Genomic DNA, 24,095 nt, shown 5'->3' on the forward strand with positions numbered 1-24,095 from the left:
CAACCCTTAGAAGTCTCTTACTAGAGGACGTTCAAGCACGTGACCCCTAGCATCAGTATTGATTGATGTATGATACACAGGCCCCAGGAGGGGAGGGGAGGGGAGGGGACGCTATAGTTGGTTACCTAGGTCAAGTATACACTGCCCTTTCCCCTAGATTCCTTTTCCACTTGTCTAGTTGCTGTGCAAACCTTGTGGAACCCGAACGGATGCCCTGGATCCCATTTCTCCATTCCCCCTTCCGTGCTTCCGAGCTCACCTGGAGGAAGTCAGAGGTTCAGCCCTTCTAGCGCCATCTGCACTTTCCCCAGCTGATCCCAGTGGGAGAATCAGGATATTCCTTCTTCCCCATTGCCACGGCCAGACTCTCTCTACCACCATCACTCACCTACCTTTCCTTCTTTGAAGTTTGCCTTTCCCGGTGTACAGCCAATTCAGACGGCTGTTATTTACTGACGCCCTCCCAAAGGCCACACTGGCTAGCCTTTTTGTAGTGCCTTAAGGACTGCAAAATGCTAGAGAGGTTCCCTCATTTGATCAACAATCCTGTGAAGTAGGACCATTCTTCCTCTTTTCTCTGACTTCAGTTACTGGTCATATTGATCCTTTCCACCCCAGTGATTGCCCTCATTTTTGGAGACTTCAGACATCCATTTTTGCTCCTGCAAATACTTTCACTTCCCAGGTCCTCAACTGATTGAATTCAGGTGGTGCTGTGGACTGGGTGCTGGACTTGCAGTCAGGAAGACCTGAGTTCAAGTCTTACCTGAGCCATTTGCTAACTTGTAATACTGAGCCAGTCTCTTAAACTTCTCTCAGACTCAGTTTCATCATGTACAAAATGGGGGTGATAATAGCACCCAACCTCTCAGAGTTGTGAAGATTAAATGAGATGATCAGGCGAATTGCGTGGCACTCACTCATTACTTAAACCACTCTGTAAATGCTAGCTATTGTTTTTATGATTAACAACTTCTCCACCCAGCTGCACACAGGAACAGTTATACTTCTGATCCTGCCATCACCCCAAAGTGTTCCACTCCCCCGTGCAAATTCTGCAATTCCTTAATGGGTCATAGTCTTCCATCATTCCATTTCTACATATCCCGTACTCTTTGTAAACTTATTTGTGCTCACCATGCCACGCAGTACTTCTGTCTCTCAGTTCTTTCACCCTATCGGGAGGGGAGATAAGCAAGACGTCACCCCCTCCCTTGCTGTGGTCATGCTCTCCTCCCTTCCCCATTTGGACCCCTTGGTGACACAGTTCAACTCTCCTCTGCTCTGGAGCCCCTTGACCAACCCTAACCCTGGATCCATTACTCCTCCTCCTCTCCTCCTGATGTGTTTCATTGGAGCTGGAGGAACTCACGAAATCACACTAATTGGGTCCACTACAGATCCGTGTACTGTAATTTCAACTGTGTCCTCTCTGCATCAGGGTAATCCTTCTATTATTCCATAATTTGTAATAGGGACTGTAACAAACTTTTCTTTCTTCCAACCCCATCCACGAGCCTTTCCCATCATCTTTTTATTTGAGAATATTAATATTTGATACAAGCTCCTTCTCATCTCACAACCCCATAATATCAATGCCTGCTATCTCCTCCTTCACTCTAGCTTCTGATGAAAGAGTAATCCTTCTTCTTGCCAAGGCCAACTCTTTTACATGTACCCTTGATCCCATTCACTCTTATCTTCCCTAGAAGTTTGCCCCCTCCACCTCCTCTAACACTCTAACCACTCCCTATCTACTGGATTCTTCCCTGGCCTCCAGATAGTCAAGTCCCCCTTCTACTTTAAAAAAAAAACCCAAAAACCCTCATTAGAGCCTACTACCATTCCTGATATCGAGATAACATCCTCTATCTGTCCTTCCCTTTTCAGCTAAACTTTTTGAAAAAACCTTGCACACAGTAGGTTCCAAATAAAGAATTGAATTAAGTTGGATATTAGGGGAAAGCTCATAGGTTCCTTCCCATCTTTATCTCCAAAGGTATGTATGTGTAGGGGGTTCAGGGGTACGGAGGGGTGGAGTGGGGTGGGGTGGGAATTTCTGGGCTGTGGATATTGGGAGCTGACAGGCAGGACCATTGTCTCTCATGGTATCCCTTTCTTTTCCAGCTCTACCTTTCCCAGATTCTGTCCCTTCCCAATAAAGTGAGAGCATTGAGGGGGACAGAATGGTCCGTGTATTCCTGACAGCCAGGGTTCCTCGGGTGAGTGGAGGTTTCCTTTTTTGATACAGTATTTTGACTGGACTTTGGGTATACTTCTTTTCCACATCGTACAACTCAAGAACTTCAGGACATCATGAACTCATAGATGGAGACCTGAAAGATAGTGTAGAGATGATCTAGTATAACCTCTTCATTTTATAGGAGAGGAAACTGAGGCCCACAGAAGAGAAACACCTTCAGACACACACACACACACACACACACACACACACACACACACACACGAGTCAGGATTTGAACTCAGGTCCTCAGATTCCAAATCAAGCTGCCCAAATCTTTTCTCCTTTGGAGGCTACTGAGGCAGGGGTTGGGAACCTTTGGCCTCTAGGCCACATGTGCCCTCCTAGGTCCTTGGGTGTGGTCTTTTGACTGAGTCCAAGTTTTACAGAACAATCGCCTTTATTAAGGGGATTTGTTCTGTGAAGTTTGGATGGGGCCTAGAGGCCAAAGGTTTTCCACCCCTTTACTAAGAGTTAGTGGGGAAAGGAGGATGTGCCTTTTAATGAAAACGCCATTCATTCAACAAGCATTTATTAATGAGCCAGAGAGCATATCAGGGACTAAGCCACACAAATGGGGAATCAGGATGAGACCTGGATGCACATGAAGGCTCTCAAGGTTAAGCCAGGGAAGAGAGGAAGAGGGGGACTGAGGGAAGGCTGCTGTCCTGTGCATAGCATAGGACAACCTACTGTAATGGAAAGAAAGTTGGACCTGATGAGAAAACCTGGGCAAAACTGTAGTCTGCTTAAGTGGATTTGGTTGGCTGGCCAGACCCGAGGAGTGGTCAGTGTCAGCTTGGGAGAGGATCTTTTCTGGAGTGTCTCAGGCATCTACTTAAAATTTTTATCAGTGGCATGGATCAAGGCATGGATAGCACACTGATCAAAGTTCCAGGTGTCACAAAACTGGGAAGGATAGGGCCCAATAGCTTGTGAAAATGTTGGTCTGACTGCCACAGGGTAACTTTTCTTGGGGATTCAAAAACCCAAGCTAGTACATATAAGATGGAGAGGGAGATAATGAGGCTTTACAGTTATCCCTTCCACATCGTGACCTTCCCCACCTGGTTTTGATATATTGCGGGTTGGGATAAGAAATAAATGGGAATTTTTGGGCAGTTTTGCAGAGACTGTAGATGATACATGAAGGACAGCAGGCAACACATAAAAAGTTTAGAAACTCAGAAATACACAAAATATATGTATAGTATTGTATAATATCAACATTTTATTTTTTAATACTGTAAACACCTATGAAAGAAAAAGAAAGAATTCACATTTCTTCTGTGGTACAAAGGAAGGGCTAAAAAGTTTTACATGGATTTTTCAGATTGTAGGGGCATTGCGCTTCTAACTGCCGCACTATGGAAGGGATAACTGTATTTCAGGGAGTCTGAAAGGGAGCCTGAGATTTGGAGGTCTATAAACCCAGTGTCAGTCTGCATTGTTAGGAGGCATGCCAACGAGCTCATGTTGTCTTAGGTTTAGATGCAGAGTGTCCAGGACTAGGTTAGGCGATAGTGTTGCTGGGCTCCGGTATTATGTGTTTAATTCTAGGTGTCTCATTTTAGGAAGGACATTAATAAGCTGGAAAGTGTCCAGAGGCATGGAACTAGATGATCTTCATGCCACCTAAAGACTGGTTCAAGGACATTTATCCTGGAGAAGAGAAGGCTTGGGGAACACTTGGTTGCTGGACTTTTGCCTGGAAGAGGGGCTGGGTGTGTTCTGCTTGGTCCCAGAGGGCAGAACAAGGAGCAGTGGAAAGAATGTCCCCGAGGGCGGAAAGGACTGACTTGGGCCAGTGATGATTCCTTTCAGAATGAGCCCATCCCAGGAGGGAGCACTTTCCCATTTACAGGAGAGCGAGCAGAAGCCAACTGGCCTCTTTGGGGATGTGTGGGAGAAAGGGTACAGAATGGATTGGACAGAGATTTGGTGGCTTGAAGGACGTGTCTGCCTTGGTTATGCTCCCTGGATGAGATGGTGGGTCAGGGTGACTTCTATGACCGGCAAAATTCTGGGCCACCTTCTGAAAAGGAAGCTTTGTGAGCAGTTAGAAAGGGAAGGGACGGTCAGTGAGAGTGGCTTACATTTCTGTTACCTTTATACACCTTAGCTCACTTGATCCTACCAGGGGAATAGGTCTTGTCACCATCTCCATTTTACAGATTGGAAACCTGAGCCTGAGAGAAGTTAAGTGATTTGCCTGGGGTTCCCCATTTAGTATAAGGTATCTGAGGCGGGATTTGAACCCAGGTCCTTCTGATTTCAAGTCCAGTAATCCTACAATACCCATCCATTCTGTCAACAGGCAACTGAGTCAGGCTTTTGGGAGCATACCCTAGGCACAGTCTCTTTAGACTTTAGCCATCTTTTGATAGAGTCTCTTAGGTGATTCCTGTGGGTTGGTTAGAGGGATGCAGGTTGGTGAGAGCATAGTTGGGTGGTGTTGGAAACTGGTTGAATGACTAGAGCGTGGATGGTTGACAAGACAGTGGTACCCCTGGCACATACATGCAGAAGTGGGAAGGAGGAGCTGGTGAGGACAAAGGTCCTGAATTCTTTTGGGGACATGTTGAGTTTGAGAGGCCTCCAGGGCGTTCAGTTTGGAATGTCTAATAGGGAATTTGTGACAGAGGACTCGAGCTTAGGAGAGAGACTAGGTCAGAATGTAGAGGATGTTTTGCAGCAGCTAGGGGGCGACATGGTGCACAGAGCACTGGGCGTGGAGGCAGGAAGACCTGAGCTCAAATTCAGCCTCAGACCTTCCTAGCTGGGTGACCCTGGGCAAGTCACTTAACCCTATTTTCCTCAGTTTACTCATCTGTAAAATGAGTTACAGAAGGAAATAGCAAACCATTCCAATTTCTCTGCCAAGATAACCCCAAATGGAGTCACAGAGAGTTAGACACAGCTGAAACAACTGAACGACAATAATATCTTATCTGTAACTCTCATATAGACCTACTTTGTTCAAAGGTTGTTTGAACTGGAGGAGGAGGGACAGCTGTGTCTTCCCTTAGGTTCAGAAAACAAGCTTCCCGAGGACAGGATGAGGGAGGTGTGACTACCCACCCATAGCTTGAGTGGAGGTGGCAGACAGCCACCCCACAGGGGAAGTTCCATTTTCTCCTCTGTGAAACTTGTGACTCTGGACCTCCGGACAGGGTTATTGCAGGGAAATCCACCGTAAGGCCGGGAATGCCATATTAGTCTGAGCAGCTGCTGGCGTCATGACGCATCTCAGATGGAGTTCAACCTGAGGGGTGCACAGGAGGCACTCTGTAACTCTGTGACTTGGCATGCACTGAGGCCCACACCCTGTGAGCTCCATGCCCTAGGATTTGTGCCAACTCCAGGTCTCTGGCCATGTCCACGTGAGGGGTGGTCCCTGGGTGGGCAGGAACATATTTGCTGTTTCAGGCATTGGTGACCTTCAAGGACGTGGCTGTGGACTTCACCCCAGACGAGTGGCAGCACCTGGACCCTTCTCAGAAAAGGCTGTACTGGGACGTGATGCTGGAGAACTACAGGAACCTGGTCTACCTGGGTAAGGATGGCTTCCTCTTGGAACTCTGATGCTTCCTATTAGAGAGTTTTTGCTTCCTTCCTTAGTATGTGCTGGGGGGTGTCAAGTGTTTAGCCATCACTGTTTGGCAAGCAGAGACCAGGGAGTTCTCATCCTGTGTGGTCAGCAGATGGAGCACCTGTGCGCTACGCTGCCAGGTCAAACACCTTGGGTTTCCATCCCCGACGTCACGCCTCCCTCTGTCCAAAGATTCTCCCCAAAGTCCCAGGTAGATGCCTGAAGGTAGTCATGGTTCCTGTTCTTTTCCCAGGGCTTGGGTCACGTGAACTGATGTTCTTCTGAGCTCAGATCCCAACCCTGACCCTTTGCCTCCTACGTCCAAGGAGTGCGTAACCCAGGGCACCTCCTGAGTAGCATTTTCTACCACCCTCTAGGACTTGTAGCATTTCTACTTTCCCCAGAGACAGAAGGGACAGAAATTGAATTCCGATGTAGTTCTCTCACCCCAACCCATTCCAATGAGCAGGACTAGAAGGTTCCAGACCAGATGCAGTCTACCTGTTGGAGGGTAGGGAAGCACCCCGGACACCAGAGGGAGACGTTCTAAGGAGCACCTGTCCAGGTGAGTGAAGGAGTGAAAACCAGGTGCACAAAAGGTCATTGCAAGAAATGACATCTCACCTGGCCACAGAGGGGAAGCACACTGAAAATAATGGGCCTGCCGAGAGCTCCTCAAAGATTCTCCAGGCCTGGGGCAAAGAAAGAGGTGAGGCCTACAGGAACATTTATCTTCATGGTCACCTGAGCAAATGACTTTCTGGACATCTCTCCCTTTCATTGTCTCTCCAGACTTAGAGGAGAGGTGCATTCAGTGAGGAATATCTTTTTCTTCCTCCCTTTGTCAAGAAAACCCCAAAATGGCTTTACAAAGAGTCGGACATGCCCAAAACAACTGAACAACAATGAACGTGTTTTTCAGACAGGATTTAAACTCAGGTCTTTCTGACTCCAAGTTCGGTGATCTATGTCACTTAACTGTCTACCACTACTACGACTTATACTACTACTACTACTGCTACTACCACCACCACTACTACTACTACTATTAATTATAGCTAATGTTTATATAGGGCCTACGATGTGGGCCTTTGTGCTGCTTTGCTTCACTCCTCAAAAGATCGTTTCATAAAGGAGGCAGTGTGGTGTGGTGAGAGTATTTCTGTTTAATGGAAGGTGGGGCCCCTTCCATCCTCTCCCCCCTTACCATGACTGCTTACTTCTCATTAAGTCTGTGGATCCATTCTTTTATATTTTTTGTCTTTACATGCATTTCTTTTTAAAAATTATAAATATATATATATGTATATTGTGTGTGTGTGTGTGTGTGTGTGTGTGTGATTTGGCAAAAATCTGCCTTCTCTCCTACTCCCAGTAAACTCCCTGGAAGGGGGCAGGTCCCCTACCACAATCTGCGCTCGATCTGTGACCTAGAATTGGGCTTAGAATTCTTCCTGCTTCTCTCCCACCTTCCTGTATGTATCCTTTCTCTGGTTCTCTATCACCGCACCTCTTTTGATGCTAGATACCCAGAGGAGTTCATGCTCCCCTCTTCTGGAGTGAGATGCAGCCGTGCAAGTCTCAGCCCTTGTTCAGAGCAGGTGGCCTCCTCAAGGTGTCCATTCTGAGACTCCTGACACTCCCAAGGGGAGTCTGCTTGTTTTCCTTTCTAGGAACAGATTGACCTCCCATTAATGCCCCCCTCCTCCATCCCAGTTCCTCCACTCCATCCCTGCTCTCTCACAGTCCCCCATTCTTGTCAAGAGAGTGAAGAAGTTGCTTTCTCTTCTCTTCTCCTATCCAGGCCGGGCAGAAGTTCATCTTTTGCTCTCCACTTCCTCTTGGCTCCCCTCTCCCCACTTTATTGATATCCTGTACTGTACTAACCGACCAAGAAAATAGTGATTCACTTGTACAGGAGTGTGAGCTTTAGTCCAAGGAATATTAATTCATTGCTTTTTCCTGAGTATTTTAGTTCCTCTGAGATCTTTAATCATCTAGATCCTTTGGTTATTTGATAATCCATTTTTCTTCATGTTACTTCTTCTAGAAGCCTTTCCTCCTTAATCATAGTGACTTCCCTCTGATATCCCGCCCCCCCAAATCATCCTGAATATCTTATCTGTACCTGGTTGTTTGCATATTGTTTCCCCCACTCGACTGAGCTCCTGGACAGTAGTGACTGTTTTGTTTTGTTCTTTGCATTTATCACAGTGCCTGGCATGTGGACACTCGGTAATATCTAGTTGACTGACTGACTTGATTCTCAATGTAATTTATTTTTAAAAAGAAACAATGACTTTGCTTTGCCCTTTAAACATGAAAAAAACCCATTTTCATTGTTTATTCTTTTGATAATTGTACCTATACACCTTTCTTGTATTTCTTGTTTAAAATATTTTCAGCTCACATATTCTGCTCAGGAATAATCCAAATGCTCCTCTTCTGATGAAGGTCCATTTGTTTCACTGATGATTAGGTTCAGCTTTTCAGGATATGTAATTTTGTAATTGTAATCCAATGACCTTGCCTTTTGAATTATCCTTTTTCAATCTCTCCCTTAGTTTCTTGTAGATGCAGTATAATCCTATAGTATTTGAAATGACTTTCTTTGATAACTGAAACTTGCCAAACTTTGTCCTTGGCATAGACATTCAGAAATTATACACTGTTTGCATTGAAGTTTCAAACTTAGGAGTTTTCTCTGTCATTGGTATGTAGATTTTATCGGTCGTTACCTTGAAGTCTATTTCTAAACCTTCTGGGAAATTTCCTTGTATTATTCCCTGTAGTCTGGTATCCAAGGCTTTAAATTTATTTATATTTTTCTAGGTGATCCATGATGCTTAAATGATCTCTGCACATCTTGTCTTTAGGGTCATTTGTACCTCGTATGCAATTCATGTTATTTCAGAGTTGTTGTCTTTTGCTTTTCTGGTAGGCCAGTAATTTTTAAATTCTCTCTCCTGGATCTGTTTTCCAGGTCAGTTGTTTTACCAATGAGGTATTTTATGTTTTCTTCTATTTTTTCATTCTTTTGTTTCTGTTTGACTGATTCTTGATCTCTTATAGAGTCATTCGCTTCCATTTGCCCCATTCTAATTTTTAATGAATTGTTTTCTTCTATTAGACTTGACTTTGTGCCTCCTTTTCCATTTGGCCTGTTTTACTTTTTAAGGAATTCTTCTCTTCAGTGAATTTTTGTGTCTCTTTTTCCATTTGGTTAATTTTACTTTTTAAGGAATTATTTTCTTCAGTATACTTTTTCTTTCCATTTGGCCAATTGTATTTTTTTTTGCGAGGCAGTTGGGGTTAAGTGACTTACCCAGGATCACACAGCTAGTAAGTGTCAAGTATTTGAGGCTGGATTTGAACTCAGGTCCTCCTGACTTCAAGGCCGGAGCTCTATCCACTGCACCACCTAGCTGCCCCCTCCAATTGTATTTTTTAAGGACTTGTTTTAAATCTTTCTTGAGCTCTTCCAAGAAGGCTTTTTGGGCTTGAGACCAGTTCATATTCCCCTTTGAGGTTTCAGATATATTGATGATGTTGTCGTCTTCTGAATTTGTGCTTTGATCTCCCCTGTTCCCATAATAAGAATCTAAGGTCATTGTCCATTTCTGCTTTTTGCTCATGGTGTTTACCTATTTCTTGACTTTTTTTTAAGTTGAGCTCTCCTGCTGGAGTGCAAGGGGCACTTACCCAAGCTTCTTGTCCTGGAGCCCAGGACCTAGTCACTGGCTTGTGTGCTGAGTCCTCAGGTGCTGGCAGTTGGAGGCTGAAGGGTTTTGGCAGCTTACCTGGTACTGGTCTGGGGTCAGCAATACTAGAGCTCTTGGAGTGTGTGTGGGGAGTCTGGCCCCTGGGGGATGCCTGCTCACCTGGGCCTTGCACTCCAATGTTTGACTCCTACTCACCCAGGCCTTGCTGTTTCATTCTGGAGGATGTCTGTCAGCCTGGAGCTTTGGTTCGTGGAGTTGTGCTTTCTAGAGTTGCGACAAGGCTTCAGGTGGTATGGCTGCTGGAGAACGCCGTCACACATGGTGGCTTTCTGAGCTGGTGTCTACCGGTTCCCTTGCCTGTACTGAGGCAGTGGGGGGAGGGGGGTCCCTGCGCTTGTCTGCTCCACCACCCTGGGTCTCAAGATCTCCTGCTGGTATGCTGAAGTGGGGCTTGCTGCTGGTTTGCTGGAACATCACCCATTCTGTACTGTTCCCCCTCCCCCAGAGTGAGAGGGGCCTTTCCTATTAATCCCCCAAGCTTCCTGGGTTATAAGACTGCTGTGTCCCGTGTTTCTGCTGGCTTAGCTGTTCTAGGGTTTTTCCTGGGTTGATAATTTCTGAGCTTTCAAAGGTCAAGAAGGAAGGGTAAGAGCGACTTACTTCTTACCCCACCACCTTGGCTTGTCTTTTGCTTTCCTTCTGACATATGTTCTTTTATTTCTGTTTTTTTTTTTATTTCCAGATCTGTCAGTCTTTTTTTTTTCATAGCCTCAAGTATTTTAGAGAGATTCCCAGTCGTGTTCTAAATTGTTTACTCTGTCTTATTTTTTCCTCCCTGAGAGCTCTTGATTTCCCTCCTAATTTGCCACCTAAAAAAAAAAACAACAACAACTCCAATTTTAATACCTTCTTTTTAAGTTTTACTTCACTTTTGAGCTATTCTGGAATGTCTTACTATATGTCCTGGATCTCTGGAGAATCTACAGAATTTATTTTAATACTTCCCTTTTTGTTTTAGATTTATTCTCCTTTATATAGTAATATTTGCTGTGTTGTGATTTTTTTAAAAATCCTTTTTAAAAAATTTTTAAAAATTTAAAAATTTTGTTTTTATCTGCTTATGATCTGAGTTTGTCATATACAGTTTTTTTGTCTTGCATAGTTTATGTTGGGCTTCCCTTGCCCTTCCATCACTCTTGCAGGTATGTTTTCTTCTACATAAAGCCCTGAGCCTAGGCAGCCCCAGCTCTTTTTTCGAGGGGGATGGGTGTAGGGTCCAACTAACTCTCATCCTTTGTAAATTCCACTAAGCAAGAACTGACCACAGCTAGGCTTATTGTAATCCCCTTTCCTCAATCTAGGAAGCCCCTTCTCCTCTAGCTAGCTTGGCTTTGCTGAGCCTTCTACCGACCTTCCTTTCCTTTCAGATTTCTGTCTTCTTCCTGTTTCGTGACTGGGCAAGGTTAGTAATTCCACCTCTTGGGATTGAAGTTTAAATGGCTGAGTTCCTTCCATGAGCAGAGCAGGCAGAGTTCACCAAAGCCAGACTTTGAAACACAATCTAATCAGGTTGTGTGGGCTGGCTTCTTCTGGATGGATTATGAGTGGGTGGGTTAGGGGGTGAGAGCTTTATGTAGTTCAGCTCTGCCATTGTTTCAGAAAGCATTTCCTTTAGTGGAAGGGTTTTTGTCTTCTTTTGTTGCTTCAGTTTTATTTATTATAGATTTCGTGCATTTTCTTCTTCTTTTGGGATTGTTGGGATAAGGACTTTATGTTAGAAAAAAAAAACAACTGTTATTCTATCTTGTTGATCTATAACTGAAAATTTAAAAAAAAACATAGAGTCATTGAAGGATCACCTTGTCAATGTGGAATATTCCCTGTACTTTTATAGACTGCAACCTGTGATTGTTGTTCGGTCATTTTTCAGTTCTTTTTGACTCTTTGTGACCCCATTTGGGGTTTTCTTGGTAAAGATACTGAAGTGGTTTGCCATTTCCTTGTCCAGCTCATTTTACTAACGAGAAACTGAGGCAGTTAAGTCACTTGCCCAGGGTCATACAAGCTAGTAAGCATCTGAGGCCAGATTTGAACTCAGGAACATGAGTCTTCCTGACGCCAGGCCTGGCCCTCTGTGCACTATGGCACCACCTAGTAGCCCCGTGTATGATACTTGAGTCCTACTAGATAAATCCTTTGGAGTTGCTTGCAGCACAAAGTCACATAGTTGGTATCAGACATGAGATTTGAATCCAGGCCTTGATGTCTCCAAGCCCAGCACTATATCCATTATGTCATTGCCTCTGTATATAAAGGGATATTGTTGTTATTTGTTATTATTGTCATTTGTTTCTACCTCTTAAAATTTGATGATTATTTTTTCTTGATAGGGAAGGTAGAAGATGAGAATAGGCTTAATGCAGGGAGAACAGGAAATTTTACATTTTTTATTTCTTTCAGATTGGAAGACAAGGCCTGAAAATAAGGAATTGACTCCAAATTTGGGCATATCTATGGAAAAGTCATCCCAGGAAATATTGACTCAGGATGGTCCTCATGTCTCTAAGTTGGGAGAATGTGGCTCAAAGTTAGTGAGGGAGCAGATTAACAAGAAAGAACATTCTAGAAAAGTAAAAACCACCCGAAGGAAAGTTCCCAATGAAGGAAAAGAACATGAATTTAATCAATTTCTACAAAGCTTCAGTGCAGAACTAGTCCTTTTTCCCCAAGAGGGAGCATCTCTAGGAAAGAATCTCCATAAATGTTATACCCAGAGGAAGAACATTAAACTTTACTCAGACCTGAGTCAGTGTAATAGAATTGGCTCCAAGAAGACATTTTCTAGGTATAATAAATGTGGAAAATACTCCAGTTATACTTCAGACCTTGCCAAAAATCTTGGTCTTCAGACTGGTGAAAAATATTATCAATGTGTTGAATGTGAGAAGACGTTCCTCAAGAGCAAAGAATTTATTCAACATCTGAGAATTCATACTGGGGAGAAACCTTATATATGTAACGAATGCGGAAAGTCCTTCCGACAGAAGCCACACCTTGCTCGGCATTTGAGAATTCATACTGGAGAGAAACCTTATGAATGTAATGAGTGTGGTAAGGCCTTCTGCCAGAGCATATCTCTTACTCAACATCAGAGAGTTCATACCGGAGAGAAACCTTACCTGTGTAATGATTGTGGGAAGACGTTCCGACGGAGCACACATCTCACTCAACACCAGAGAATTCATACTGGAGAGAAACCTTATGAATGTAGTAAATGTGGAAAAACCTTCCGCTGGAAGACAGGACTTATTTTCCATCAGAAAAGTCACGCTTCGGAGAACCTTTTTGAATGTAATGAATGTGAGAAAGCTTTCTTCCGGAATTCTGAACTTACCCAATATCAGAGGATTCAGATGGCAGAAAAACCTTATGAATGTAATGAGTGTGGGAAGGCCTTTCGCCAGAACTCAGGTCTTAATCGACATCAGAGAATTCATACTGGAGAGAAACCTCATGAATGTAATGAATGTGGAAAAGCCTTCCGCTGGAGCACACAACTTGCTCAACATCGGAGAATTCATACTGGAGAGAAACCTTATGAATGTAAAGAATGTGGGAAGGCCTTCTGCCAGAGTGCTGAACTAATTCAGCATCAGAAATTTCATGCTGCTGAGAAACCTTACGAGTGTCATGAATGTGGGAAGGTCTTCCGACGGAGGACAGGGCTTACTGAACATCAGAAAATTCATACTGGAGAGAAATCTTACAAATGTAACATATGTGGAAAGGCCTTCCGCCAGAGGATACATCTTGTTCAGCATCAGAGAATTCATGCTGGGAAGAGACCTTATGAATGTAATAAATGTGGGGTGGCCTTCCACCCCACTATGCCTTAGCTCACTGCAGAAGAGTCGTACTGGAATGAATAGTGGAAATGTTTCCGTCAGTACCCACACTTAGCGGAAAATTAGAGAATGCAAATCGAAGGGAGAACCTGTAGATGAAGCTGATCCCGGTCTCCCTCCTCTCTTCCCTCCTCGTCTCTTCCTCCTCTCCCCAAACACAGCACAAATCTTAGACTGTTGACTGAGGAAATTGTGGTCATCTCACAGGGAGCTCAGTCCCTCTATTACATTCATCCAGAATTCCTAGAATGGTCCTCTCTTTCTCTCCTCCATTATTATCATGGAGGAATATGAGGTGTAGTCGTCCCTGCACCTTACAAAGTGTAAATCCTAGGCTTGTTCCTGTGGTTCTGCTCCTTTTTGTCTACCTTAGAACCTTACTTCAAGAATTATCCCTTGCCCAGCAGTTGTAGGACCTCGAGGTGGGAGGGAGGGAAGGGGAGGGGCCGGGGGACTGGAGGAGTGGAGGTCCTGGGAGCCTGGAGAGGGAGACGCCACCAGCACCGCTGCAGAGCATCAGGGGAGCTATGGAGGTCGTCCCTCGGACCCGGGTCCAGTCATCCTCCACCCGCTTTCCTCTCCCCTTGGTCCCGGGAGCCAAGGGTAGCTTGAGGCAGCGCTTCCAGAGGTTCCTGGAGCAGAAAAACTTTATCACCAATATCCTGGGGAAGTTGGAGGAGATCACCGGAATCAAAAAGTACTAGCTGGCTACAGGTTCCATTGCCTGCCTGTCCTGCTCTCTGATGTTTGGCATGTTGCCTCCCTGCTCTGCAATCTGATCGGATTCATCTACCCAGCGTATGCCTCCATCACGGCCATCGAAAGCCCCAACCAAGAAGATGATACCATTTGGCTAACCTACTGGGTGGCATATAGCATATTTGGCCTGGCAGGGAAGTGTGTCTTCTTGCCGTGGTGCATGCTTCCGGTGGCCTGTAATGGCTCCCAGATCTTGGATCATTGCCTGATCCACCCCATCTTCCTGAGGCACCAGGCTTCCATGGACAGCCTAGTGCCTGTCCTGAGTGGATGAGCCCCGGACACAGCGGCCAGTTTGACCCGGGAAGTCCTCCAGGCCCTGGCTCACAGCTGAACAGGGCTGACCTACCAGGTGGCTCCTCAGCTCCCTCCAGAGTCTTCCCACCAAGGCAGGCGTGATTCACCCCCAGAGGAATAAGTGAAGAGATCACTGCTGAGCCAGACCTTTGAAGACTGGCCACCCTTCTGCCCGCCCCGTCAGCGTCAAGGGATCCTGGCCCATGTCTAAGCAGCTGACCAACTCCACCCTCGAGGGCATTAGAGAAGTCTCCCCAGGCTGGGAGGGGGGATGGGCACGGGGGGACTGCTGCTCATTTAGGTTCCACCAGCACCCGCTAAGGGCCCTGCTGGACTCCTCTAAGACTGCTCTAAGCATGCCATTAACCACCTGCCTCTGGCTCCCTCTGCCATCACTGGCCTCCCACAGAACTCTTGATGTGTCCTGGCTATTCCAGCTGCCCATGTATTTAAAAAAAAAAAAAAAAAACCCCCACACAGGCAAAAAAAAAAAAAAAGAAAAAAGAAATATCCCTTGTTTCATGCATCTTCGGTCTATTCCTCTACTTCTGTGGCAAGGAAGCTTTATCTTCACCATGCTTGGCAATGTCATCATTAATAAGGAATGCCTTCTAGCGGCTTGAATGGTTATTGCTGTAGTTTGGCCAGTGTAGTGCAAGGGATCCCCAGCATTTCATGAGACTTAGGGACAACCTAGGGCTCTTTCACTTTGAGACTCTGCGCCCCAAAGACACATGTGGACCGAATTAAGAAATGAGCTTTCTGCTGTGAAGGAAAACAAAGCTCTGTTTCTAGGAGTACTGAAGACTACGGCTTTGCTCTCGGGGGCAGAGCTGCAGAACAGCGGTCTGGGAGCACGTGACCTGACTTGACCAGGAGCAATAGTTACAATTGAAGCTAGAGGGTTGACTTTTGACCTTTCTGTTTTAGTTAGCCTGACCTTGCTCAATGTCCTTGCCCTCTCTTCTGAAGGATGTTGTATTGGGGGAACCCAAAAGTCCTTTCAACTTCTGTATAGCTGAAAGGAGATCAGAGAAGCAGAGGAGTGATTTCTCTTCTCTATTTTCCTCTCTCCTAGGACTTGGGAAGGCATCATGTCCAGGAAGACCTCGAGGGGTCTAGACAATTGTTGATCAATTGTAATCTTATTTCAAGAAATAATTGAGTGTCTTGTATTTTTAGGATTATTGTTAATATTCATTATATGGGAGGAGTTTTTTATAGATTCGTATGTTTGTAATGACATAGAACGTTTTCTGATAGTTCAAGTGCTCGGAAGTTCCTATTAAAGTTCTCTCTTGAACAAAATTGTGGCTTTATTTTGTGGGACTGAGTTTCCAGATGCTCTGATGTATCCATCAGATTTGAGTACAAGGAAAGGGGATAGGGTGGTTGAGGATATGAGGATTGTTTCTACAAGGCAACCTTCTCTTCTAGAAGCTTAGTAATATTAGTAAGAGAGTAATTGGTAATAGAGGCTTAGTAATAAAGTTTCTTCACAATTGGTAACAAACGTGCTTGAGTTAGCTCCTTAAAAAGGCCTGCCCTGTACTATCAACTCCATCCATCTCTCTCCTGCTCTTCACTGCCCAACTTTTTGAACCAACGTCTCCAGTTTCTCACTTCCACCTCAGTGCCTTACAGTCTGGTTTTTTTTGTTCCAAGCACTCTACTGAAGCTACCTTCTCAAAAGTCACCAGTGAGTAGGTGGCCTAACAGATGACTTGGAGTTAGGGAGGCCTGAGTTCAAATCCTGCCTCAGACACTTATCGATTGTGCGATCATGGTTCACTTTCTCAGCCTCAGTTTCCTCATCTGTCAAATGGGGATAATAATAGTGCCTACCTCCCAAGGTCATTGTGAAGATCAAATAAGATAGCTTTTGTAAAGCGCTTTGCAAACCTTAAGGCGCTATGAAGATGCTAGCTATTATTATTATTTCCCAATCACCAAACACAGAAGTCCATTTTTCATTCCTTGTGCCCCTTTGCTTCCTCCCTATAAAGTATTTGACCCCTGAATCCTCCTCTTTGTGTGTGGGTGGATATTGTCTCCTCCCTGTCTTCACAGACTTCACAGTCGATTTCTGACTACATCCTCAACTGCTTCTCTGTGTGCTTTGCTGGCTTCTAATCCTTCCCCAGAACCTTAATGGGGATGTTCCCCAAGGCTTTCCCCTCCCCCCCTGTGGTCTGTTTAATCTCCCCATTGGGAATTTCATTTAGTCTTGTTATATCAACATTGGAAATATAGAGTGACTTTAAAAGAGTAGTGTCACAAGCCAGGAGCCAAGAAACATGAGATGGAAGGAGCAAAGTTGGGCAGCAGCCCCTCTATAATTTTAAGAAAAATTTTGCTAGTGTCAGTTTTTTCCCCGAGGTTAGAATTTGATTATTCTATTATCCATTGAATTAATATTGAATTAATTTAAGTAATATTCAAATATTAATTTGGCAGCTGTGTAGAGGAAGTTTTGGAAAGGGGAGAGACTCTTCGTTTTCTAACCTAAGTGCCTTTTGTTATGGTAATTTCTAGGCTGGAATACTATCTCCTCACATCTCCATCTGTTGAGTTCCTATAGATCTTTTAAAGCCCAAACTCTACCCTCACTTTCTTCCCAGATATCACCAGTTAGTAATGACCATTTGTCTCCCTGAGACCTTATGAAGCACTTTGCTGTCCCATATGAATCATGTTGTATTAATGTTATCTGTGTTATAACCACCTGCTGGACTCATGAGGATAGGGACTGTTTTTTATGTGAACTTTATATGTCCCATAGGTCCTGGATTAATGCTCCGTGCAGTTGATGTACAATAAATGTTGAACTGAATTCACTCTGAAAAAGATTTCATTGGAAGCATACCATTGGATTCGTAGTGAAGTGAAACCCTAGAAGTGGGCGGCTGGCTACCCCAAACTATCTGTGCAGTGTCTACTATGCTGTGACCCTCTGAAAAGTGCCCCATGGCTCTCCTTTCTCTTTTTCTGCCCCTGCCACACCTAGTACTCACCCACTTAAAAACCACCATTTTTCTCGGTGCATTTTAGTGTGGGTTATTTTAATCTATTTGATTAAATGAATTCTCAACTCTCTGACTTCCATTCACCCAAAAGAATTTGTTATAGCCCTGTGACAATTGATAATGTAATACAGAGATGGGAGTATTTCTTGAAGTGGAAGGGACCTCAGATGTCACCTAATCAACCCCACTCCCTCTATTTCACAGATTGAGGAAACTGGTGAGTTGCCCAAGGTCACCTAGTCAATGATTGGCAAAGCAAGAATTTGAGCCCAAGTCCTTTGATGCCAGATTCAGTGATCTTTCCACTGTGCCCTGCTGTTTTGGGACTCTATTGTCTGATAGCAAATAGAATGGAGAATCAAGGCTTTGCACTGAATGAGAATGAAGACTTGAGCTAAATGTGAATAATGTGTTGAAGTTGGTCAGTCAAACATTAAGCATCTACTTTATGCCCTCCACAGTGCTAAGTACTGGAGATACAAATATGAAAAAAGACAGTCCCTGCTCTCAGTGTGCTTACAATCTAACGGAGGTAGACAACACAAAATAAAGCCAAAAAGCAAGGAGAGGAAGGAGAAGGGGAGGGAGTGAAAGGAAGGTACAGAGGCATGAAGGAGAAATGCAAAGAAGAGAAGGCAGATGGGAAATGAAGAGATGGCTGACCTGGCACGCTCCTTAACTGGAGGCTTTGGGAGGAACTCTCCACTCCACCCTCCAGTCAGAGGGGTCCCAGGGCAAAGGGTACTAATGAGGTGTGAGGACCAAGGCTGTTGTGACCTTTCAGGATGATGAGGTTACTGAGGGCATGATGGAATCCAAAGGAGTGTAGCTGGATGGGAAATGAAGAGAAGATGATTCATCAGCAAAGTCAAAGATTTCATTTAGACATCTCCTCTGAATGGTTCCACTACTCTCTCTGTTAGCCCCTTCTCTTTCTTTATAGAATAGAACCTGGAGCACATTGCCAGATGATGTCTAGGTAAGGAAAGAAAAGTTATTCTAATTGATTCTGGCAAAATGTCATTTTTCTAGTTGTTTCCACACTGTTGCTTAAGGTAGCACAGGACAGAGGGAAGCATTACATCATGGGATATCAAATCTGGAAGGTTCCTTAGATCATTAAATGTCAGAGCTAAGAGACCTTAGAAATTAAATGCAGCTGAGACAGCCCTAGGCACAGAGAATCTCGGGTCTGGGAAGGACCTCAGAACACTAGATACAGAGTGTTAAAGATGGAAGAGAGAGAACTTAGAGGTCATCTTATCCAAGCCCCTTATTTGACAGAAAAGGAAATTAGCCTGTAGGATCATCTAGGTCTTTGCAATCACGTATAATTAACCCTTACTTAAATCAAGTCTCATTACTGAAATAAACAACCCAAGACTCTCCAGTTACAACCAAGCTGCCTAGAAGCCAAATGGATCCAAGCTGACACCAATATAATCTGTGTTACCTATAAGGGATCCTGTTTCAATGAAACCATTGGATCATTGAGATTTTTTCCCGATGGTTCAGAATTTTTTTTTCACTCTCAGCTTTTTGTTATGGGATGAAAAACATTTTATGGAATCAGCAGTTGCTGACCAACCCTCCCCAGAAAATCCATGGAGATTCACCCAGCCCTTGGAAGGCAGCATAATGTTATTCCCTCTCCTGGAGGGAGGCATTTCTGCTACATCATATGGGTCATTAAGTCACATGCAGTCAAGCCCTCCACAGGGCATCCTACCATGAAGGATGAGTGCCCATTGCAGAGAATATGCCAAACAATGGAGATCAAAGGGGTTGGTGTCTTGAAAAGAAAACAGTTACTGCTAACCAGCGCTGTGTACAAACTGAGTAGGCCTTAAAGCATGATTTGAGAAGCACCGGGAAGCTTCTTTGCTCAGAAATACCACCTCCAATGGCCTGGTCCCTGAAATCCTGCCATTTGTGTTTCAGTGACCGCCTTCTCTAGGCCTCTCTGTCGAAATATAAACCTCTAGTGATAAGGGATGCCGTTAAACTTTTACACCTGACTGAATTAATACACTGCCTAGATCATCTCTCAAGACAAGCCTAAGAAGGTGAGTCATCCTGTACTGAAAAAGGAAGACTGTGGCCCCCTGAAGGCCATGCCTTCCAGGCTTCCCTAAGGGATGCCCTATGTTAATATTCAAGAATCAAGGCCCAAAGGAAAGGGAGGAAACTTCAAATAGGATATAACTATGATAAAAGTTGGCATTTATGTAGCACTGTAAGGTTTACCAAGCTCTTTACACATATTTTTCATTTGATCCTCACAACTATCCTGGGAGGGAGGCACTATTATTTTCCCCACTTGACAGATGAGGAAACTGAAGCAGACAGCTATTAATTGAATTGTCCAGGGTCACACAGTTAGTAAGTATCTATGGCTGGATTAGAACTCAGGTCCTCCTGACTCCAAGTCCAGTGTTCTATCCACTGCATCACCTAGCTCCCTCAAAAATTGGAGCTTCTAAGAGGGGGCCAGAATGTAGCTCCCCTTATTCAAATTAGAATTCTCAGGGACTTTAATTTTGTTTTTATATCCTTAGGGCCTGGTACATAATAGATGCTTAATAAAATACATGTCTATTGGATTGAATTGGAGTGGATGTCCAAGAAAACTCAAGTGACTTTTTCCCATTGCAAAGATGCTGCTCTTCAGTTTGCTTCAAACATTTAGCGATGGGTGAGGTATTTTCATTTATTTGGCCTCTATTTACCCATATGCACATTCATTTCCCTAGCTGTAGTTTACAACCATATTCTTCCCCTCACCAAACAGTCACAATACGGAACCCAGTGGGCTCCGTGAAAGGATGGGAGGCTGGCCTACGGAAGCCTAGTCTGTAGTAGAGGGCCACCTGGATCTGCACAAAAGAAGCACAGTAGAAGACATCCTTGGCCAGGAAGAGGGAGCTACTGATGCTGTTTCTCCTCAAGGTCTCCTCTGATGTGTCCATCAGCTCCATCCCAGGCCTCCTGGGTCATCTTGGGCCCCCTTTGCTTACCCAGTTCAGAGAACATGTTGCGGGCCTTCCATCAGTAGCTCTGATCCACTCCGGGGGCCTCCGTGTGAAAGAAAGAGCCCAAGCGAGGACTATGGGAGGCAGAGGGCAGAAAAGCTTGAAAGTAGCCGAAAGACAGCTGGCCTGCTGTTGAAAGGATAACTTCCCTCCTGGCTGCCCCTCGCCTGAGGATGACTTCCTCTGCACTTGTTTATAGAAATCGCCATGATGTAAAATGTTTCCAGGATGTGGCCAACTCGATGTGCCCCCTCATTAGCAGTGAGGAGGCCAGCCCAGGGGAGGGAAAAGAGCCTGAGGCTTCATGTCAGGAGCCCCAGGCTCCAGTACTGACTCTTCCTCTAGCTGACTGCCTGTGCTGCCTGGGGCAAGTCACTTCATTTTTATTGAGCCTCAGTTTCCTCATATGGAAAATATGGGTAATGATGCTGGCCTTTATGACAAGAAAATAAAGCGATAATGATAATAGGTAACATTTCCAGAGAGATCAAAGGTTTGAAAGTGATTGGCATATTATTTCACTCCTTCCTAACAACAACTTTGAAGTAGGTGCTATTCCCATTTTACAGATGAGGAAGCTGAGCCTTAGAGAGTGAAGTAACAATGGGAACATAGTCATACATCTAATAAAGGTGAGAGGTAGGATTCAAACTCAGGTCTCTCCTGACTCCAACCCTAGCACTCATACGAATAAGGTGTTTTGCAATCAAAAAGCACGTTTAAAATGTCTTAGAAGTTTGAGGTTTATTTCTAGATCTGTGATTTCATCAGTGTAGTGAGCTCCCAGTGAGGAAATGCCCTTTACCAGTGCAGATTAGCAACTGTTCTTCCATTTAGGGTCTTCAAGAATTGGCTGAACCACTGAGAAGACAAATGGTTTACCAAGGATCACACCATCAGGGACACAGTTATGTTGCCCTCCACACCAGAGGATCAGATGGTGTAGTAGGAATGGCCCTGCAATTTGATTCAGTGGACCTGAGTTCAAATCCTGACTATTACTCACTTCTGGTGAGATCCTGGGCAAATTTTATCTCTGAGTTCCTTCCTAGCTCTGAATCCTGTGATCTCTCTGAGCTTCATTTGCAAAATGAAGAGGTTGAACTAGATGATCTCCAAGGTCCCTTCCGGGCTCAAAAACCCATGGTCAGCAAAAGGACTGGACCCTTATAGAACAAATGCTTAAGTATGCCCATTTACTCCTGCTCTAAAATCACCAGTGGCTTTGATTCCTCCCCTCCAGTACGAGAAGGAGATGATTTGGCAGTGGCAAATAATATAGAGCAAATAGGAGCACATAGGAGAGGTGATCTACTGTCATACTTGTCCTACTGGGGTATTCTAGAGAAGACCCAGGCTCTCCTGCTCGAAATCCGCAGCAGTCTTATTTCAGGACTGGGGACAGCTCCCAGGGCTCAGCACTGCCGTCAGCTTCAAGGGCTCTCTGACAGTTAAAGCCAATTTGTGACAGGGATCTGTTTCTATCTGAGTTTGATACCACCGCTATACATCTCTCTGGTCAATTTTCAAACTTTGTAAAAACTTTTCAACCACTGCTGCTCAGTGACTGAAAGTATTTTATTTATAATATTAGCCTTAAGGTCACTCAAAGAACAAAGTTTTGATGCATAAATGACAGTTTTTATGTGACCCCACAGAAATGTCTAATGGATATAGATCAAGAGATCAATATGGCCAAACAAGCAAGAGGACCTCCTCTACTGATCCACTGGTCCGAGAAATGGTCATCCAGAAACTGCAGTACATTCAACACATGATGACAGGGTGCCCCACATTTTTAAAATTCAAAATTAACAAAATTAAATAAGTGTAAAAGAAATTTCTATAATTAAATCTTCAAATGCCATTTTTGCACATTTGTAGCATTTATGCTTTTGAAATTGTTAAGCTTAAAAATGTATTGAATTTTGGGACATCTTTATTCTGCTTCAGATGAAGTAAAACAAGGAACACATTTTCATACAAGGTAACAATAAAAACAGGGTAAAAAGAAATAAATTGTATTGTGTTCATAAACAATGAAACAATATCAGTATTTAATATATATGTTTTTGTTGTTCAGTTGGGGTTTTCTTGGCAAAGATACTGGAGTGGTTTGACATTTCCTTCTCCAGTTTGGTTTACAGATGAGGAAACTGAGGCAAACAGGGTGAAGTGACTTGCCCAGAGTCACACAGCTAGTAGTCTAAGGCTGGATTTGAATTCAGTCAGATTTGGACTCCAGGCCTGATGCTCTATACACTGCACCATCTAGCTGCCCTCTAAAGGCTTCCTTCAAAGCATGGCTCAGGTGGCACCTGAGTCCACCAAGGGGTGCAGTGGATAGAGCATTGGTCCTGGAGTCAGAAAGAACTGAGTTCAAATCCATCCTGAGACTCTGGGCAAGTCTTTGCCTCAATTTCCTCAACTATAAAGGTGAGGATCAAATGAGATATTTGTAAAGCACTTAGCATAGTGCCTGGCACATAGTAGGTACTATATATATATATATAAAATACATTTTTATGTATCTGTGTTGCTATATAAACGCTCTTGCCCTATCACCTCCTAAATGCTGTCTTTCCTGATATTCCTAGTCATATGACACTCTCTCCCTCTCCCCCTCTCCTTCTTCCTCCCCCCAACTTAAGTACTCTCACTCTATTTTTATATAATATGTATTTCCATATGTGTCTACATGTATCTCCCACCTTCCACATAGTAGGATGTTAGCACGAAAACATTAGGCATTTCATCTTTTGTCTTGAATGTCTAATACATTGCACATACAAAGCTCTTAATAAATATTTATTGATGCTCACACATACTTTATTTTTTATTCCTTGTTACAAGTGATAACTCTCTGAGAGGAGGGGAGAGAAGAGGGTATATTTGGCAAAGGTTGGGGAGCTGCTGCTGGATCTATGTGTGAGTGGGGAGCCTCAACCTTTTCCTGTCCTGTACCTAGGTATGTGGTTTAGACCAGATTCAATCCTGGAAGACCCTGCCTCTGAGAAGGGACCCTCCTTTCTCAAGCTCTTTGGTTCATTAAGTCCCCTATCTCAGCCTCTCTGGGGACAATTCTAGAGTTTCCCCCAAAAGAGGGAAGTAAATAAGGTACTTGGTGTATGACAAGAATCCTACCTTGGACAGTTATTTCACTCCTATGCTTAAAAGAAATGCTAATCCCAGGGCACTCACAAGCATGCATTTAACAAAAACAAACATAAAACAGGATTCGTCTAATTTAATTTATAATCACTGTTAGAGCCTGCTGGGAGGTTGATACTTAAATCTCAACAGAATATAAAGCAGCTTGGGGAATTGCTGTAGGCATTTTACAGTTTTCAGGTCTGTCTGATCTATTATCCTTCCACTCCAAACCTGAGCCTTCTCTGAACTTTGCACTCCAGTAATTCCATAGTCATCGTCTCCTGGACCTGCCACAAATAACCATTCTTTTCAATGGACCCAGGACCAAAGGGCCTTTTAAACTCCCAAGATTGGCTCCACACCTGGA

The 24,095-nt window shown here is 44.1% G+C and overlaps 1 protein-coding gene and 1 pseudogene across 2 annotated transcripts in view; both read left to right on the plus strand.

Moving 5' to 3' along the window:
• LOC114032264 (zinc finger protein OZF-like) overlaps positions 1–13,881 on the plus strand; it is a 15,151-nt gene extending 1,270 nt beyond the window's left edge. Inside the window, exons 2-5 of one of the 2 annotated variants that reach the window (XM_027847508.1) lie at positions 2,128–2,222; positions 5,672–5,798; positions 6,304–6,399; positions 12,017–13,881. In XM_027847508.1, coding sequence (XP_027703309.1) covers positions 2,187–2,222; positions 5,672–5,798; positions 6,304–6,399; positions 12,017–13,452 — 1,695 coding nt within the window. In that variant the 5' untranslated portion in view covers positions 2,128–2,186 and the 3' untranslated portion in view covers positions 13,453–13,881. Of the gene's footprint in view, positions 1–2,127; positions 2,223–3,847; positions 4,232–5,671; positions 5,799–6,303; positions 6,400–12,016 lie in introns of those variants that run through there. The other variant, XM_027847509.1, reaches the window with a different exon arrangement.
• Positions 13,882–13,922: 41 nt separating this feature from the next.
• On the plus strand, positions 13,923–16,066 carry LOC114032266 (annotated as a pseudogene).
• The last annotated feature ends 8,029 nt before the right edge of the window (positions 16,067–24,095 follow it).

Source organism: Vombatus ursinus, unplaced genomic scaffold, assembly GCF_900497805.2.
Source record: "Vombatus ursinus unplaced genomic scaffold, bare-nosed wombat genome assembly UNPS02015411.1, whole genome shotgun sequence".
NCBI lineage: Eukaryota > Metazoa > Chordata > Mammalia > Diprotodontia > Vombatidae > Vombatus > Vombatus ursinus.